Here is a 19,627-nt window from a genome sequence, read left to right as displayed (position 1 = left end):
TTTGCAGTATTAAAAACTCACATTAGGTGGAATTCACCAATGAAATCATGGGGAAATAAAGCTGGGACTCTCAAATAACCTTTTAAGAGGTTAGCACTTGGTCCCTTGCCCAATCTGTCCCTGAACTAGAGTATGATTCTGATTGCCAGTAACTTTCATAGACCTAAATGAAATTCACATGAACGGTTGCAACTGAGACTTCTGCTTCTGCAATGCACTAGCATACATGTTATTTAATGCAGTTTGGTTGTCAAAAAACTGAGAGAATTTTTAGTATGTTGACCAAATTTTTGAAATTTCTTTACATTTCATTAAACCCGGCAAACATCTCCAAATGATAAAATAAATTTATTTCAATTGGGCACTGGGGAAAAAATGGTGTTATTCTAAAGCAGGACCTTCTTTATGATCCTAGCGGCTTCATGGTTGACTAAAATGGTTAGAAGTTACAAAGGAGTAATCCAAGGCAAAATCTGTCCCTAAGCAAGAGAACCACCTTTTACCCCTAATAAAACAATGCAAATGGTTCTCTAATACTTCTCTACTTTATTAAGGTTAACCAACATGGTATTTATATATCTAAACATTTACTGTAAATTTTCAGTGATGTTTAGATTCTGAATTACCTTTCCATAATTAAGTTAAATTTAGGCACATTGGTTTGTATTTTATAGAAAACGTTTATCTTTAGGTCACAAATAGGAATGAGCTATAATTTGCAAATGTTACAAAGGTGATTCCAAATCTCAGCCACTCATTCAGTCTTTCATAAAAATAGAGACCAAACACAATTGCTTAAACTTATCACTGTTGAGAGATTCTGGTAACTAAGAAATTCCTGAAAGAGTAATAAGCCATGATTATTGGAAAGCTCAGAACACTGGCAAGGCTTAACTGCAAAGTACTTAACAGAAGGCCACAAATTTTGTTTCCCTAAGAGGAGCTAGGAACTATAGATGTCACCGAGTAGTGCATTGAAATGGCATTGCCTAGGGTGAGTGTTGCACAGAAACTCCAGGTCACCTCTTCTTGATCTATTATTTTGGATAAGCTTCCACTATCATAGCATGGCCCTGTAAAGGAAAAAAAAGTTCAGTTAGAGCAATCAAATGCAATGAATCCAGCCAGTACAGAGGCAGCACAGAACAATGGGAAAAATATAGGCTTTGGAACTTAATCCTGGCTCTGCCATTCAAACACTGTGCAATCCTGGGAAAGTTATTAGCCATTCTGAACCTCAACTTCCTCTCTAAAATGGGGTTCATGGTGCCCACTTCAAAGTGTTTTTGTGAGCATTAAATTAGATACCATACAATGTATGTATACACACACACACACACATATATGTATACACATGTGTATCAGAGTCTATCTAGAAGAGTCTGACTCCTAGTAGATGCTCCGTAAGTGGTTACTATTAAATTAAGCCAGAGGGGCTTTTTTTAGCTGTATAAAAATAAACGCAATACAGTGAATCCAACAACAGCCTTCTCTCTCTCCTAGGTAAGAAAACTGAGGCTTTGAGAGGTTAAGTTACTCATCCAAATCCACAAAGCTATTAAGTAACAGGGTCAGGACTTGAAACCAGATGATTCCAAAACCTGGTCTCTTCTTTACTACTCTATGTGGGTGAAGATGATGATTTGAGGTCCCACAAAGGTAAAAAGGTAGAAAATCCCTTTCCTAGTACTAGGCACAGTGCTATATCCAAGTTATCTCCCTAGTTGAAACCTAGTATAGAAATTAATGATTTCATGAGTCTAAATCCTATCTGATAATCATAGTCATTCTATCTTTTGGACTGCTATCAAACTAGTTAATAGCCAAACTAATCTCCCTGCTTCCAGATTCAATTCAATCCCCACAAATATTTATTAAGCAACTATTATTTATAAGGCACCAAGCTGAACACTGTGTGGGTACAAAGTTTTGCTACATGGTCTGTATCCTCTATCTAATATACACTGTAGTTCAAAACAAACGCTAAATACCTTAATACAGGCACAAGCAAACAAAAGAATACGGATGGGAAGGTTTGACTGACTTGGGGTTGTCCTAGAAGGGCCCATATAATAAGGTAGAATATTCCTTCTCCTGTTTTATTTCAACTGTGTTGTTTTCATGTTCCAAATCTTTTACATTGCACTAGATCAGTGGTTCTCAACGGCAGTGATTTTGCTCCCTCCCCTCCCCAGAGGACATTTAGCAATGTCTGGAGATATTTCTGGTTGTCCCAACTGTATGCGTATGGCAGGGGGGCGGGGGGGATGGGGAGTGAGGGGGGTGGTTTGCTACTGGTATCTAGTGGGTAGAGACCATGTTAAACACCCTACAACACACAGCACAGTCCCCTCACCTGCAACAAAGAATTATCTGGCCCAAAATGTTACTAGTGCCAAAGCTGAGAAATCCTGATCCACAATGATGGATTCCTCCTTTGATCTAATCATGTTTGTAGCACTCATTTGGCTCTTGATGAAACAATGCCAAGTTTAACCTAGTTTCTAAGATGCATTATCTCCTTCTTCACTATACTGTAAACTTCTAGAGGTAAAGTAATAATATTGGATATTATTCTTTGTTCATCCACAAAAGCACCTAGTATTGTGTTATTAATCCTCTATGTGCTAGATTAAAAAATTAGGGAACAAACACTCAAAACCAAAGGACATTAACCTACGTGGACTATGCACTATGTACAATGCTATGCACTAGTTACCTCCCGCATTTAAACTTGGCATAGAAAGATAAGAGGGAGGGCTCCAGTCCTGATTTACCATGGTTTTCTGTAAATGAAGTTACAACAGATTAGAAAATACTCGATTGTGAAGTCTAAAAAATCCAACCTAAAAATAACTGATCCCTTGCTTCTTCAAGGTCTCTGAGAAAAAGCCATAAATAAAGGCTTTTAAATGTAAGATGTTTATACTTTTACATATCTTATTCATCTTGGTCGGCAACGGATAGTTTCTGTTATCTGGAGAAAAATCAAATCTGTTTCCATCAGGGTTGGGAAAAAAAAAAAAAGATTACAATCAGCCTTCCTTTTGGATTTTATTCCCACATGAAATGCTATAGCAGGTAGGAAGTTTCGTCAGTAACACAAGTAAAGCAGATAGAAAAAAAATCTGTAGAAAAACATAATTTTCCTCAGCTAAATAGCAATAGGTTATCCAGAGGCAAATTAATTCTCCATTAAGTATAGTTCAGTTCTCAAGAAAGACTTGGAGAGATTTTATGGATAACGTCTCATGGTGACTAGATAAATGTATAAAATTTTATTATTAAAGAAGAAAATATACCAAAGTGTGAGTAATGATAGTGTCTGATGAGGGGATTATAAGTGATTATAATTTTATTTTCTAAATACTTTTTGTATTTTCATAATTTCCATAAGGAGCATATATAACTTTTATAAACAAAAAACATAAACATTATTTTAGAGAAAAAAAATAACTTGGATTTAAATAGATTCTTCCTTTCAAAGTACTATCAGAATTAAAGTTGTACTCCCTCCCCACAAAAACAGGCTGCTTTTTTCCCAGTTGTCTGTCATCAGAAAAATTGCTCTAAGACTGTTTGAAATTAAGCTAAATCAAACATTCTTGGATGAATTTGTTTTGTTTCCAAGAAAATGACTTTCTGGAAGCTCCTATGAAGCTTCTGTGACATACCTGCCCTCCAGCTGCACAGGCGGCAACTAACCCATACTGGCCTCCTTCCTTCTGTAATCTGTTGGCAGCTGCCATGACCAACCGACAGCCAGTGGCTCCAAATGGGTGCCCCAGGGAGAGTGATCCACCCCAGATGTTAAACTTCTCCAAAGGAGGCGATCCAACCTGGCTCCCACAAAAATAGACACAAATACAGAGATGAGTTTACTTAAGAATCAGACAAGGCTCGTAGTTAACAGGTAGTAATGGCAATAAAGGGAAGTAACTAACTTAAGACAAATCACAAGTTATTTTACTGCAAAAGAAAGAAATTCTAAATCAATTCTGAAAGCCAAGGGCCCACTTATTTTTCATCTAACATCAGAATGGATGAACAAAGACAACCTAAAATTTTGCTTTTATTTTTTGTTTTTTAACATCTTTATTGGAGTATAATTGCTTTACAATGGTTAGTTTCTGCTGTATAACAAAGTGAATCAGCTATACATATACATATGTTCCCATATCTCCTCCCTCTTGCGTCTCGCTCCTACATCCCTATCCCACCCCTCTAGGTGGTCACAAAGCACCGAGCTGATCTCCCTGTGCTATGCAGCTGTTTCCCACTAGCTATTTTACATTTGGTAGTGTATATATGTCCCAGCTTACCCTTTCCCCTCCCCGTGTCCTCAAGTCCATTCTCTACGCCTGCATCTTTATTCCTGTCCTGCCCCTAGGTTCTTCAGAACCATTTTTTTTTTAGATTCCATATGTATGAAGTTCCTTGAGCATATTTTTAACCAGAAACTTACTTTGGCTTTTCTACCCATGTAGTTTTGTGCATATGATATTTGTTTTTCTCTTTCTGACTTACTTCACTCTGTATGACAGACTCTAGGTCCATCCACCTCACTACAAATAACTCAATTTTGTTTCTTTTTATGGCTGAGTAATATTCCATTGTATATATGTGCCACATCTTCTTTATCCTTGCTTTTATTTTTTTCTAAAGAATTTCCAGGAGGTATTTTTCAACTAAGAAATAAATATATGTAATGAAACACAAAATTCTTCATAAGCAGCAGCAGCTTTCCTCTTCATATTTTTATTAGCAGGTATTAAAGCTCCAAATATTAAAGTGCTTTGGAAATTCAAGCTGTTTTTTGGCTATGCTGCACAGCATGCAGGATCTTAATTCCCCAACCAGGGATCGAACCCGTGCCCCCCTGCAGTGGAAGCACAGAGTCTTAACCACTGGACCACCAGGGAAGTTCCTCGAGCATATTTTTAACCAGAAACTTACCTTGGCTTTTCTACCCATGTAGTTTTGTGCAAACCAGTCAGAATCCATGGCTTTCAAATTAGCCAAAATCTGACCCTAGAAAGGAAAATAACTCAATAAGGACCTTGTTAGTAATGTCCCTCAAGGCATTCTTTGAGTTTATCTAACTTTAAAGCTAAGCAAATCTTTAAATCAGTTTTCAGTGAATATTTCCTAAAGAAAGAATCTGGTACTTTTGAAGGGCCTCAAAGTGATAGCTTCAAAAGGTATGTTTTTTAGCACTGTGTGTGTAGCCCTGGATTCCTCCCATCATGCCCTTCCCAGCAGTGTAAGTCAGTACTTCAAATATAAAGCTCCACTCTTGTTTTACTGATATTAAATGATTACAGTCCTTTGATATGTGTCTTTAAAGTGACTTACTGAGAAAGCTTCATGAAATTCAAAAGCATCAATATCATTCATTGTTAATCCTGCCTTTTCTAAAACTTTTGGAGTAGCATATGTTGGTCTGAAAAGAAAAAAATAAGTGATACAATATTAAAACTTTAATTTTTAACCTAAGAGCTCCTTCATATTCCCCAAACTGAGTTCTACATAATTATCAGAGTGTCTTCCACTCGCTCACTGATTCTACTGTACAAATATTAAGTGTTGGTGATACAATATTAAACTGAACAGACATGGCCTCTGCCCTTTGCAGTTGATATTCTGGACTCAGAGAAATAAATAAGCAAGTAAACAATTATTGAGAAGGACAAATTAATAATGTGAAGAGCTAGAAGAACACAGAGTTCAAAGGGCAGAGCATCAGAAGGGGCATGGCTAGTTAAAGGACATAATGGAGGCTAGTGAGGGTAGAGCCTCATAGGGAGGGAGAGGAGTCTAAACATTAGGAGGCTTTTATAAAAAGCTATTCTGAAGACTGTTGCAGAGTGTGTGGCAATATGAAAAAAATGCTTATGACATCTTAATGTAAAACAAGAATACAAAATTGTATATATATTGTAATTATAAGTAGAAAAGTATAGGAAAAAGTGGAAAAGACTCCAAAACTATAAAATGATAAAGCAACATAAAAGATTATTATTATTTAAAAAACCCAACTCACAAGCCGATTATGAACTCAGGGCTTAATGTACTTTAAAATCTATGTAAGAAACATTGGTAACCAAATATTTTTCATTATAATCTTAGGATATACACTGCTACCTACCCAAGTAAAAGCTGATCTTTTGGATCCTGAGACACGTACATGAAATCCCTAGGTAAAAAAATAGAGGCGTTAGCTCTAGTACTAAAATAAAGAAACCAGAGGCAATTTATATGAACACTTACTTTACCTCAAATATGCCTTCGGCTTATAACCCATGGCCAGAGCTTTTTCCTCTGCCAAAATCAGCACTGCAGATGCACCATCGGTCTGAAATGTTGACCGGAACAAAAATGTTAAATTCTACAGCCTCTCTGGTGGTCTTTATTCAGCCACCTTATGCCCTGTTCCTAAATCTACCAACCAGTGACACTTATACAGTGCCTCTATATGACAAAACCTTTTCATTTTATCCATCGTTAGGTCACAATTCAAACACACACACCGACCCACTTTTGGAAGACGAGGGTACAAGAGCCTATTCAGAAAGTACCGTAATGATCAAAATGGATGAGGAGAATAGGTAACTCTAGAAATATGTGTTCATGATAAACTAAAAGTTTTTTGCTTTTAGTGCAGAATATGAGGAATTTTATGAATTAAAACAATCTCCAAAAAAATCTCTTATTTACTGATTTATTTTTACATTTTCTGGACTGTTTCCCAGCTGCTTCCTGCCTGTGGCTTTGAGGTGATTTTCTTCTATTTATAGACTATAACAATGGGAGAAGAAGAAATAGGTAGATAGCTGAGAACATAAGAACCAAGGCCTTCCCTCTCTGGACCTACCCCACGAGCTTTTTTCCAACTGACAACTGAGAAGTTGGGGGACAAAGAAGTGCCACTCACAAAAGCCCTTTACCATTGCTTCAAAAGAAAGAGCTCAAAAAAAAAAAAAAAAAAAAAAAAAATCCAAAATTCCAAAGGAAAGGAAACTACTCTCTAGAATTTGCAAAATCAAAACAATTTCTACCACATGAGACCATATTTTTATAACTCAGTAACTGTGAAGAGGCTATGTAGCCACTACTGATAGGCGGGCATAAAGTCTGGAAACACAGGTGACTATAATTAATGATATATCAATAATACATGCAATGTGCAGTTGTGCAAAATTGCAGTGAATGTGGTGCGTTAACAAAATCTCTGAAAATCCATGTATTTGTGATGCATTACCTCTGATGATTCGTGTTTCTGATTTTTTTTTTTTTTTTTTTGCGGTACACAGGCCTCTCACTGTTGTGGCCTCTCCCGTTGCTCTGGACGCGCAGGCTCAGAGGCCATGGCTCACGGGCCCAGCCGCTCCGCTGCATGTGGGATCTTCCCGGACCGGGGCACGAACCAGTGTCCCCTGCATCGGCAGGCGGACTCTCAACCACTGCGCCACCAGGGAAGCCCCGTGTTTCTGATTTTTGATGAATAAACCTGAACCTTTTGCACACCCCACAAGTAATCAAGGGGGTTCAGATCTGCCAAGAGTGTAATCCATACCATATGGCCCTATCATCCAACTTGGTTTTGGAAATAAATCACCTAACCAGCCCTTTACCACTCAGGCTTTACAGAGTGGTACACCATCCTGTTGGAACCACTTCAGGCACCCTTGCCCGAGCTCAAGAGCAGGCATTAAATCATCATTTACCAAGGTCAAATATGTCAAACATTTGCCTATGTTTCTAGACTGTATATCTGGGTAGAGGAGTTACACTGTAAAAGAAACATTGACCAGATGAACTATATCCAGAAGACTACACCCAAGGTAGCAGGAGAAGGGAAACCACATCTCCCAAGCAGAAGCAGAATCAGCAGGGACATTCAATTGAGGAGAAGGAAAAACACCCAAGCAAGGACATGAAGCTACCTGCATGTAAGTAAAATAACAACAACAGAAAACAAGGGTAGATTTATTCCATGATGCTTATAGCAAAGTAATTTGGGGGCCGGCATAAAACATAATTTTCTAACAATCGGAGCTAGGAGATGTATCTTGTCACTCTCTCTGCCTACTTTCCAAGTCTTATACGACTCCCTGAATTCATATCCTATGTTCCAACCAAGCTTTTCCCCAAAGAGGTCCTTGCTCTCGTAACTAACTCCTGATTTTGCATTTGCTGTTCCTTTTGCCTAGAATGCCATTTATACACTACCTGAATTGGCTTGTACTCTTCCTTCAAGATTCTCTGAGCAAGGGTCACCTCCTCTAAGAAGCCTCTTTGACTCACCCATCTATGTATCTCCCCCAAGAGCCTATGCTTATAGTCTTCACAGCACTTTCTCACTACATTACAATAAACTGTTCTTTTTATCTCCAGTGCCTAACACAGGCAGTCAAAGTTTTTTGACTGCTGAAGTGCCTGAAGAGAACAGCTTTTTTGTATCAGAATGGTGACTGGGTCAGGAGACTTCTATGGCTTTAAAAACTGTAATTCTATTTTAATATTATCTTTGTAATGAGGAAGTATATTTTTAAGTCTCTATTCATAACACACACAAGTAACTCTATTTCAGGCTTTTCTATTGAGAGTACACAAATATGAAAGATCACTAGTAAACACATATAGCACACATAGTTACCAGAAAAGAAGAATTTGCAGCTGTCACTGTGCCATAGGGCTTGATGAATGCAGGTTTTAGTTTGGCCATTTGCTCCAAGGAGGAAGGACGAATGCCATTATCTTGAGTAACTGTATCTTTTCCTATAAAAATATGAAGTTTTTAACTCTAAGGCACAACAAGCATTATATATCTTCTCCAGAGAAATACACTTTAAAAATTATAAGAACAAATAAAATGTAAACCACAGATATTCACTAAAAAGAAAGCCTTTTATAGTTATCAAGGTATCACCAAATTTGAAAATAAACTCTTAAGACTTTTGGGAAATAATCTAAATGATTTAACATTAGAAAGGATACCCTATTTTCTTAAGATATTCACATTTGGCTCTTCTATACAGAAGAGATATGAATGAAGAATTTTAAAAACAGGCATGCACATAAGAACTAAAATGTATCTGTAAGATCTAAAGGAGACATAAAAATTTCTCTTTTTAAAAGTTTTACCAGGGACTTCCCTGGTGGTCAAGTGGTAAAGAATCCACCTTCTAATGCAGGGGACACACGTTCCAGCCCGGCTCAGGGAACTAAGATCCCACGTGCCTTGGGGCAACGAAGCCTGCGCACCACAACTACTTAGCTCGCGCGCCTCAACGAGAGAGCCTGTGTGCCGCAAACTACGGGGCCCACACGCCCTGGAACCCGCACACCACAACTACAGAGCCCACACACCCTGGAGCCCATGCACCACAACTAGAGAGAAAAAACCCGCATGCCACAACGAGAGATAAGCCTGCGCGCCGCAACAAGGAGCCCACATGCCTCAACAAATATCCCGCGTGCTGCAACTAAGACCCGACACAGCCAAAAATAAATACATAAATAAATAATAAAATAAAATCTTAAAAAAAATGTTTACCTACTGTTACAACAAGGATTGAAACTTGAGTCCATGTTTAAGAATAAAGGCTGAGTCTTTTGGAAACTTGAGTCCATGTTTAAGAATAAAGGCTGAGTCTTTTGGAAAGAGAACCATCATATTTACTGGAAAGTCACTCAGGGTCTTTGGAGTTTTAGAAGAAATTCAGAACTCCCTAACAAATATCAAGAGCATTAAGAGCATTCTCCCCTACAAAGTTAAGCAAACTTTTACCTGGTACTTTGAAGGGCACGACATCAGAAAGGAGTCCTTCATCCTGTGCCTTTTTGGCCAGGCTGTGTGAGCGCAGTGCATACTCATCCTGTTCCAGCCGAGAAATAGCAAAGGCGGCAGCCAGTCGGTCTGCAGAGTGGCCCATGGTCTCATTGGTGGAGAACTCGGCCACTGCTGGAAGCTGGGAAAGGAGATATTCAGGACCAGGCACACTGTTAACAGGTGCTATACCACACCTAGGGTTATTTGGGAAAGTTAAAGTCTACTATCAATCAAGACCAAGACAAGAGAAGTTCTTTCTGAGCAGGGCATCTCTAAAAAGGGCTTACAAATTCAAATCTTCGAACCACTATTTTTTCTTTCTTTCCATCTTGACCAAATAATTAACCCTTCCCTGTAACTAACGGAATGTGCAACTGCTAGAGCATAACTGAACCCACGCTGTCTCCCCTAAGTCTAAATCTCTGCAATGGGATGCTTCGGCAACACAAGTCTTTATGTAAGCGTTCACAATTCTCACCTCGGGTGACAGGAAATTCAATCTGAATTTAGAGATTAAAGACAGTCGCTGACCCAGAGTCTTGGCTTTACTGAGATCCAGCATCATCTTCCTCATTTTCCTTGAGTGGCGAATAGGGACGTCAGACATTAACTCTACACCGCCTGCCACGACCACGTCACACTGGCCGGAAGCAATCAAGCTGACAGCTACAGGGCACAGGGCACAAGTATATGAGCATCTCTGGTATAGATAAACAGGCCATCGGTAATTTAAGCTGCTTTTCCTTTTTTTAAATTTAGGCTTCTTGATTTAAAAATTGTATGATAGTTACTAGCATTGTACAACATATGTAATTAAGGTTTTTACCTCTTCAGAGGGATTAGGGTACGTTTTTTAAATGACTAAAAATACATTCAACGCACTGGAGAAAAACAAGTTTCATTCAGGCTGTATGGACATCAACTTCCGGAATTATCCACCGGACCAACTCTCAAACATATTGTATTCTAAACCAGAACTTTTGGCATATTTTATATGCTCCCAGCTTTAGTTTCCATAATGACTTTTCTCCTATAAAGAGAATTTCAATTTCTACTAGAAGCTAGAGAAATTCAGGCTTTTAGATAGAAAACAGCTCCTTTCCCTCTTTATGGCCACTGGCAAGTATTGTGTCACTTTACCCAGAAGTGGTCCCATGCTGCGTGGAGTGGAGAATGCCCCCATCCCTGCCTCTGGCTTCATCCCCTGCCACCCATTAGGTGGCAACCTGGCCTTGATGTCACTAAGAGAGCACATGATGACCATATCTTTCACGTTTCCTGTCTTTTCACAATAAGGTTGATGCTACAAAATGTCCCACAGATTTGCTACGTTTTTTAGGAGAATTTCTAACTAATTATAAAAATGCCTAGATGTGGGGAAAAAGTAGAGGAAAGGAGTTGTATCATCTAAAGCAATGACTTATTACTGTGACAACGGTAGAGGGAGGAAGGCCACAATCTTCGTGGGGGAGTATCACATTAGAATCACCTAACTAAAATCTAGCAGGTTATAAACTTCTCATGCCTCAAATCTGGAAGTATCCCTCCAATAAACAATCCCTGAGCTAGCCAGCCACACTACTGATGGAGAAACTCCAAGAATGGTTGTGGTCCTCAGGTATGGAGGGCAGGAAAAGGGGTTGAGAACTACTGTCAAAAATCAAAAAATTTAAACATTACCTTATTTTTTGAAACACACAGAGATCATTTATTTCTGTTAAGAGTAGTTTTTAATGATCATATAAAAGACAAAGGAGAACCAACATGTACCTTCTGCGGTCAAAAAAACGTACCTGTGGTCATGGCTTGGTTGGAAGAGATGCAAGCCATGGTGACAGTGTGAGCAGGAGTCCTGTCAGAGAAGCCAGCTCCGAGGGCAGCCTTCAGGAAACAGAGTGAATGAAAGCATCGCTTATGAAGGCAGTGGTGCTACATGTAAATGGCGCTTTAAGCAATACTTCACTGTACGGTACATCAGGAAAGGATTTGAGTTCAATAATCCAGAGTAATATTTAAAATAAAACTAAGCACATCACAGAAATGGTTTACTAATTTTTTGTCTAGCCATTAACTGACAAGCACTCTGCCAAGTTCCTTGTAGCCATTTTCTAGTGTGGTATACAAGCCTACAACAGTCTTGCAGTTCACCTAATCTCTTAGCAATGCTTTTCTCAGAGCTTTAAGGACATTAATATGTAATTTGATTTTAACTTGTTTAAATTTGCAAGTAAACCTAAAGTAAACCTGCTACATACAGTTGAGGGAACGATGACCTATATCATGGTGGGGGGCTCTCATGATCTATGTTCCTGCAGTTATAAGGCTTCGTAGTAAAGCAAAGTCATCAAACATGAAAATAATTTCTGAAGAACTGGCTCCTCATGAACAGATTCCCAGACAGGTCCCTGCCTGCTTACACGCGTCTCTACTTTCACTGATTGCCTGATATTTCAGACAGCACACCATGATCCAATGCAAAGAGGAATTGGAAAACACGCCAAACACGCAAGAGTTCAAGTTGATGAAAGAAATTTTGGAAAACTGCCTGAGCCTCAAGTGAGCCTCTGATAAATAAGGGTTAGACTAGTTAACAACTGGAAATGAGAAAACTGGTCAGGATGATGACACAGGAGGTGCTTCAAGAGAGTAATTTGAGGGGCCTTGAGAAAAACTGAGGCCCTCCTTTAATCTAAAAATGGACATGAGGACATCTATTATTTTATTATACTATTTATTGAGTAAATAATGCTGCCAAAAAAACAATGAATGCCTGATTCCATTTTTGTTTATGTAAAGAACTAATGCATAGGTGCAAAAATAAAATACTTTCTTTTATAATATTAAATTTTCACTTTAAAAACAAAGCTCTCAACAGCTCATCTCCCCCACCACCATCATTTACCATGAAATTCTGGTTCCTATTAAGGGAATTAATTTTTAGTGACCTTTTTCTCAAACCATTTATCCTCAGAATACAAGATTTTCTATAATTTGGTAAAAGGTTAACATGTTTCCAAAGCTGAGATTAAAGGGCTCTGTTTCTTAACTGATTTTTGTCTTCATACTTATATTACCTATACTAGTTACTGTATTTACCACCATTCACCATAATCCACAGGGACAGAAATGTGTTACAGTAGTGTACATGCAACATGACCTTACTCTGGTCTTTCCAGTGAGGCCTGATACTAAGTGCCCAACACTCTGTTGAAAACTACCCGCTGGCAACTGTACCTCAGCCTCTCAATGTAAACCAACCCAGAAGGAAGAGAGGGGCAAGTCTCCAAGGGGAAGGGGAGGAGAGCTTCCCAGTGGGGCAAGTGTAAAGGGCACTGAGGTTGTAATGGCCTGATCCTCACGTGGCCCTTTCTAGCCTGTGTCACACCCTTGGCCCCAGATGACTCTCAAGATTGAAGGAACTTTAAATAGAAGTGGTTGCTGGTGAACCTTGTCTACATGTTTCTATTTAAAGTCTGAATAGCTCTCAAGGCAAGCTTAGGCTCTAGATAATACAATGAGGGGAAAGGAGGAAAATGCCTCTTAGTTAAGTTGGAGAGCAGGGAAGTATGCTGAGGCCTTTCAGTGAAGTCAGGTTCATGGGAACTCAGCAGCAGAAGCCTTTCAGGATTTCATTATTACACTATTAATACAGACAACAGGTGCTGAAAGTTTTCTAGCTGGAAGTCACAGTAGCCTTTAGGTTACAAAACAACTATAGAGAGACATACTTATAATATATCCCCTCAATTTAGCCTTTAGTATTAGTACAGGGCTGGGAGAGGGAATCTACCACATGTCAATCAATAGCTGAGATTTGCATATGGATATAAAATTTCCAGAAAAAAATTTAGAAAAAAAAGCATTATGGCTTTAGTGTTGGGATAGAATAGAAATATAGAGAAAACTGAAACAGATTTAATATTTATTTTTTAAGCACTCTTACAAGAGTCACTTTGTTTTTTTCAGAATATAAAAGTTGAAAATGTTGATATACTCATGAAGTTGTCATATTTGATACATTTAGAAGTGTGAAGGTCCAGGAAAAACAAAAAAATTAGGACGGGAAAAAAAACCCTCTTCCTGTTCTTTTTTTTTTTTGCGGTACGTGGGCCTCTCACTGTTGTGGCCTCTCCCGTTGCGGAGCACAGGCTCCGGACACGCAGGCTCAGCGGCCATGGCTCACGGGCCCAGCCGCTCCACGGCATGTGGGATCTTCCCGGACTGGGGCAAGAACCCGCGTCCCCTGCATCGGCAGGCGGACTCTCAACCACTGCGCCACCAGGGAAGCCCCTCTCTTCCTGTTCTTAATTCTTTCCTGCCTCCCTTACAATACAGTAGCTGATTATGGCGGACTTTGATAACACCAGGCCTTGAGCAGTCTTAACATATACTGATGAGTAAAAAGGGGGGACAAAACAAATACTTTCAGTCCTGCTCGTTTCCCCTTCTCTTGGCTGACAGTGGTGAAAGTTACTGACCTTCCAACTATACTGAACACAATAATATGGCAAACACAAAGCAGAAATAAAGAAAATGCTTAGCACACTGAAATGTGCTTTGGAGCCAACTTTACCCAAACAGCCACTTTTGAATTGAAACAAAGCCCAGAAAAAGTTTTTGGACTATTCATTACGAAATGCCTGTAGAACATGCTGCAGAAGTTCCAAGGCCTGTCATATCTCAGCTGCCCAATAAACACTACATGGAGCTTTGCCAACTAGGGTAAAAGTAAACACCTGTGAAATAGTTAAAAAAAGAAACTGCCCTATGTGTCATCTAGTCAAAGGGAACAAATGAATAAGCAAGGCTACCTCCAACAAAAACCGTGTTATGAAATAAGTTCTTTGTAAAATGTTGAAATTTTAAGTTAGAGGCCACAATATCTAGCATTACTAAAAGTCACATAAACCATACTTTGCCATAATCTCTATTTTCCTAAGAGAAAACAAACTAAAATATCACAAACCAGCTTAAATAATTGATTTGATATATAGTATAAATATATTGTAGTATAGTGTATGTCATTTGATTTATACTATAATTCTTTTAAATATAATTCAAGTAGTAAAATCACATTTAAGTCAAATATAACTGTAATGAATTCTAAAAACTTTTAAAGAGTAAATTCTATTAATTAAAACTCAAATTGATTCTCCTATCAATCTTTAAACAATACAAAGTTTGTTTTACTCACCTCTCTAGCCACATTGCTTGTTTTCACTTCCTGTATAACTGTGCCGAAGATGATATAATCAACAACATCCTTTGGGACACTGGTCCGATGCAACAAACCCCTGCCAGCAGAAGTCCAGAGCAAAAAGCATTTCACACATTCAAGATAGTGCCATAGATCATCACATAAAGCACTACAGTTAACTTTGGTTAAAAGGTTAACTTTGGATTTAAGAGTAGAGATTGTATCTTTTCCTTAATTTGACAAGCATGTGGCACCTTATCAAAGAAATTAAAGTCTAATTTAAAAAGTCAACCTCTGATGCTCAATTGGCAATGAGAAGTTAAATAGGAAGAGTCATAAATAATTTGGAATATAATCTATAAAAATTTTAAATCACTATGTTGTACCCCTGAAACTAACATAAGATTATAAATCAACTATACCCCAATAAAAAAAATTTTTTTAAATAATTTGAAATAGGATAAAACAGATACATAAACCAAAGTTTTCAGTCAAAAATCAAAGAGGGAGCTTCCCTGGTGGTGCAGTGGTTAGGTCTCCGAGCTCCCAATGCAGCGGGACCGGGTTTGATCCCTGGTCAGGCAACTAGATCCCTCATGCGTGCTGCTACCAAGAGTTCGCATGCAACAACTAAGGAGCCCACCTGCTGCAACTAAGACCTGGTGCAACCAAATAAATAAATATTTTTTTAAAAAAAGAAGAGAAACAAATAGAAAATTAAAGAGTAAAATCCCAGTTATGTTAAATTTAAATTTGAAATATCAATATAAACACAATTTAAATAACATATTTTTCTAGTTCTGATCAGTGATAAAGACTAGAAGCAATAACACTCCAGTAGGAATGAGCACATCTTGAACTCAGACTTGGTTTCTAAATGCCATTTACTAGCAAAGGTATTAACTTAAAAAAAAAAAATTATTTATTTTTGGTTGCATTGGGTCTCCGTTGCTGTGTGCGGGCTTTCTCTAGTTGCGGCGAGCGGGGGCTACTCTTTGTTGCGGTACACAGGCTTTTCACTGCGGTGGCTTCTCTTGTTGCAGAGCACGGGCTCTAGGTGTGCGGGCTTCAGTAGTTGTGGCTCACGGGCTCTAGAGCGCAGGCTCAGTAGTTGTGGCACACAAGCCTTGTTGCTCCGCAGCATGAGGGATCTTCCCAGACCAGGGCTCGAACCCGTGTCCCCTGCATTGGCAGGTGGGTTTTTAACCACTGTGCTGCTACGGAAGCCCTAAAGGTATTAACTTTTTAAAAAATGACTGAGGCCAGGTCTAAGGCAAGAAAAGTACAAAGTGAACCTCTCTTTTTTGTGCCAAAAATAAGAAAGCACTCAAAGATTAATGGGACCATAGCAAAAACAGGAACAAGGGTGTACACATTTGACAAAATTCATAAAACTATATACTTAAAAATATGTGCATTTTATTGTATGCAAATTACACTCAAAAAACAATATTATACTAAAAAACAAAAGGGCCATAGAAGCCAACCTGAAGGAACTCACACAGATAAACTATGGGATAATCTGAGCTTCAAAAAGAACAGTGACCAAGCTTGGCTTTAACACAATTAATAAATAAAAATTTATAAGTCCACATCACTTAAAAAAAAAAAAAAAAAGGAAAGCTGTTCTTTACAGAAAAATACCAACCAATAAATATAGGAGGAATAAAAGAATGATCAAAGTCATAATTTTGTAATCTCTAATGTAATAACTAATCCAGGCAAAAATTATCAATGAATGCTAAGACCATTTGGTCAAAGGTTGTTGGGGAACAAGATGTTTACGTGGTGTTAAGATATCACTTTACAGGTGACTTACTAATTGCAAAGGAAAAAAATACACCTTTGTAATCAAGAGATCTAGTGGTCTGATCACCATGACCGAGTGATTAGATTTAACATTACACATCATGCACCTCTTAACATGATGTAATACCCATGCACTTTACCTATGAAGCATTCTTAACAAAAAATGTTTAACCTGAATCTAATCAAGCTTAGAGATCTAACTTCCAGTTTATAGGAAAGTCAGAGGAAAGTTAAATATTACTACGAAGAAACATCCAGAATGTGGGACAATCTACAGGCCAGCTGGCCTGGTCTTTTCAAAAAGTCACTCTCATGGTGGGCGGAGTGGAGGAATATCCTAAATTCAAAGAGACCAAAGAGACATGTTCATTTGTAATATGAACTTTGACCAGGTCCTGGTTTGGAAAAAAAAAATTAAAAGAAAGGACATTCTTGAAACAAGTGTGGGGGATTTGACTATGAACTGGATACTAGAAGTAATCATACAATCATTACCATCTTAGCTATGGTAATGGTATTGTGGATAACAGAGAAGGTCCTCATTCTTAGAAGTACTAGCTGAAGAATTTAAGGCTGAAGTATCAAGATGCCTGAAACAATGTCAAATGCTTCAAACCATACAGCTATAGAAAACATGGCAAATAATAACACTTATTAATGCTAAGTGAGGGGTATTTTAGATGTTCACTTTCAATTTTATTGTATAGTTGACATTTTTTAAGACAGAAAATTGAGGAAAAACCTGTAAATCTCCAGCCTGGGACCATAATCAGAAACAGCACCATTAACAGGAATGGGAAAGTAAGCTGGCTTCAGGGAAAAGATAATTTTTATTTTTTACATGCTGAGCTTGAGATACCTAAGAAAAGAGGTCAAATTTAGAGATTCGGAAGTCCTCTACATAAAAAAATAAAGATTAAGTAGATGAGATTTTTTAGGGAAAAGCATGCATACAGAGAAATGCAAAGTTCTAAGGACTAAAACTTACAAAATACCTTTAAAAAAGAGATAGAAGAAGGGATCCAGTTTTTTAAGAAATAGAAAAGAATCAGTCAGAAAATGGAAGGAAAACCATAATGGCATAACATGAAGTCAAAGGAAGACAGTTTCAAGTACAGCTGACAGTGTCAAATGCTACAGAAGACAAAGTCATTGAGGTCTGAGAAAACATTGGTGCGTTTAGTGATTACACAGTCATTATTAAGAGAAGCTTCCAAAGTATAGTTACTGTAGAGCAATGGGAATGGAAGCAATTATGAGATTAAGGAGAATAAATGGATAGTAAGAAAAGAAAAGCAACTGCTGCTTTCATTCATTCTTAGAGGCTGGCAGGAAGAGAGCAAACAGAACAAGATGGGCAGAAAGGTGCAAATAAGGGTTTCTTCAAACTATGAAAGACCTGTAGCTGCTTAAAGACACAAAGGCAAAGCATCAATGAATGATAATGCCTTACATGTTGACTCTCATCAAATTATTCTTCCATCTCAATCTCATGCAACCACATCTAATTTTACATTTTTATTTGGTTTGCACAGGAACCTTCAGGTCTCATTCTAGGCTTTTTTCTAGATAAATAACCACATCCCCATCCCACCAGGGATACCAAAATCTGAGGATGCTCATGTCCATTAAATAAAATGGCATAGTACAGTTGGTCCTCTGTATACACAGGTTCTGCATCTGTATTTGCATTATTTGTTCAGCTATCCCCGTACAGTATAAAGTTTCTAAGATAATCATCAAATATATGTATTGTATTTAGCCTGATCAATGTAGGACTAGCCTGATCAATCCAGCCCTACATTGTTTACAACCGGCAGCTAGCTACAGTACTCATTAAGGAATACTGTCATGCCAAGAAATAGTCACATCTACAAAATAAAGGTCGCTGACATTCACCAGCTGCTTGAATTTGTGTAGCACATATGGCTAAAATGAAGAATAAATGAATCTTGTAAAATCTACTGTTTTTTCTCACCACATAAAAGTTAACGTATCTTAAATATGGAAATTCCATTAAACATGCTATTTCAAGTGTAAAAACTGGAGAAAAGTACTTTTAATGAAGTAAGAACTAAAATGAAACTGCATTTACTTACGAAAGCGCTGCTCTAGCCAAATCATGTGGCATCAGGTCTTTATATCTGGGGAAAGAAAATAATTTAAACCAAAAGCCTAGAGCTTTAATAAAAAATGTTTTTCATTCTGTTTGAAATATCTAAAGAAATAATCTAACATATGATGCTATAAATGTACTTAACATCATTCCAAATGAAGAAATACTGTGACTTTGCTATTTGTCATCCTTAAAAAACTGGCAAGCCTCTCCCGTTGTGGAGCACAGGCTCCGGACGCGCAGGCTCAGTGGCCATGGCTCACGGGCCCAGCCGCTCCACGGCATGTGGGATCTTCCCGGACTGGGGCACGAACCCGTGTCCTGTGCATCGGCAGGCGGACTCTCAACCACTGCCCTTTATTTTTAAGTCAAAGATTTAACCATTGGATTAAATAAGAATATTCATTCTTTAAATTCCTAAAAATTAAAACCTAAAAAATCCAAAACTGTTTTTATTTTTACTCTGAATCACAGAAGAATCATCAGTAGTTTTAAAAATCTTTCATAGGTAAAACCAGTTCCCTCAAATTTAGAGCAGAATAACTTGGGAAAAAGTTGTGTGTCAATTTTAAAATGTCTGAACCATAATTATTTAGCATTTTACAATCTTTATTCTCATGCTCCTATACCTCTCTCTACCAGGATGCCTGAGAGACTCCCAAATGTCACT

General features: G+C 38.0%; 1 protein-coding gene across 2 annotated transcripts in view; it reads right to left on the bottom strand.

Moving 5' to 3' along the window:
* Positions 1-532: 532 nt before the first annotated feature.
* Positions 533-19,627, bottom strand: part of HADHB (hydroxyacyl-CoA dehydrogenase trifunctional multienzyme complex subunit beta) — a 30,921-nt gene continuing 11,826 nt past the window's right edge. The window contains exons 6-17 of one of the 2 annotated variants that reach the window (XM_007470798.1): positions 18,941-18,985; positions 15,030-15,129; positions 11,629-11,716; positions 10,314-10,501; positions 9,794-9,974; positions 8,660-8,781; positions 6,276-6,355; positions 6,149-6,196; positions 5,356-5,443; positions 4,957-5,031; positions 3,675-3,839; positions 533-1,073 (exon numbers count right to left, since the gene is read on the bottom strand). In XM_007470798.1, the coding sequence (XP_007470860.1) occupies positions 1,038-1,073; positions 3,675-3,839; positions 4,957-5,031; positions 5,356-5,443; positions 6,149-6,196; positions 6,276-6,355; positions 8,660-8,781; positions 9,794-9,974; positions 10,314-10,501; positions 11,629-11,716; positions 15,030-15,129; positions 18,941-18,985 (1,216 nt within the window). In that variant the 3' untranslated portion in view covers positions 533-1,037. The remainder of the gene's footprint in view (positions 1,074-3,674; positions 3,840-4,956; positions 5,032-5,355; positions 5,444-6,148; positions 6,197-6,275; positions 6,356-8,659; positions 8,782-9,793; positions 9,975-10,313; positions 10,502-11,628; positions 11,717-15,029; positions 15,130-18,940; positions 18,986-19,627) is intronic. The other variant, XM_007470799.1, reaches the window with a different exon arrangement.

Source organism: Lipotes vexillifer, unplaced genomic scaffold (assembly GCF_000442215.2).
Source record: "Lipotes vexillifer unplaced genomic scaffold, Lipotes_vexillifer_v1.1 scaffold717, whole genome shotgun sequence".
Lineage (NCBI taxonomy): Eukaryota > Metazoa > Chordata > Mammalia > Artiodactyla > Lipotidae > Lipotes > Lipotes vexillifer.
The sequence above is the reverse complement of the archived record's forward strand: the minus strand, read 5'-3'. Positions and strand labels throughout refer to the sequence as shown.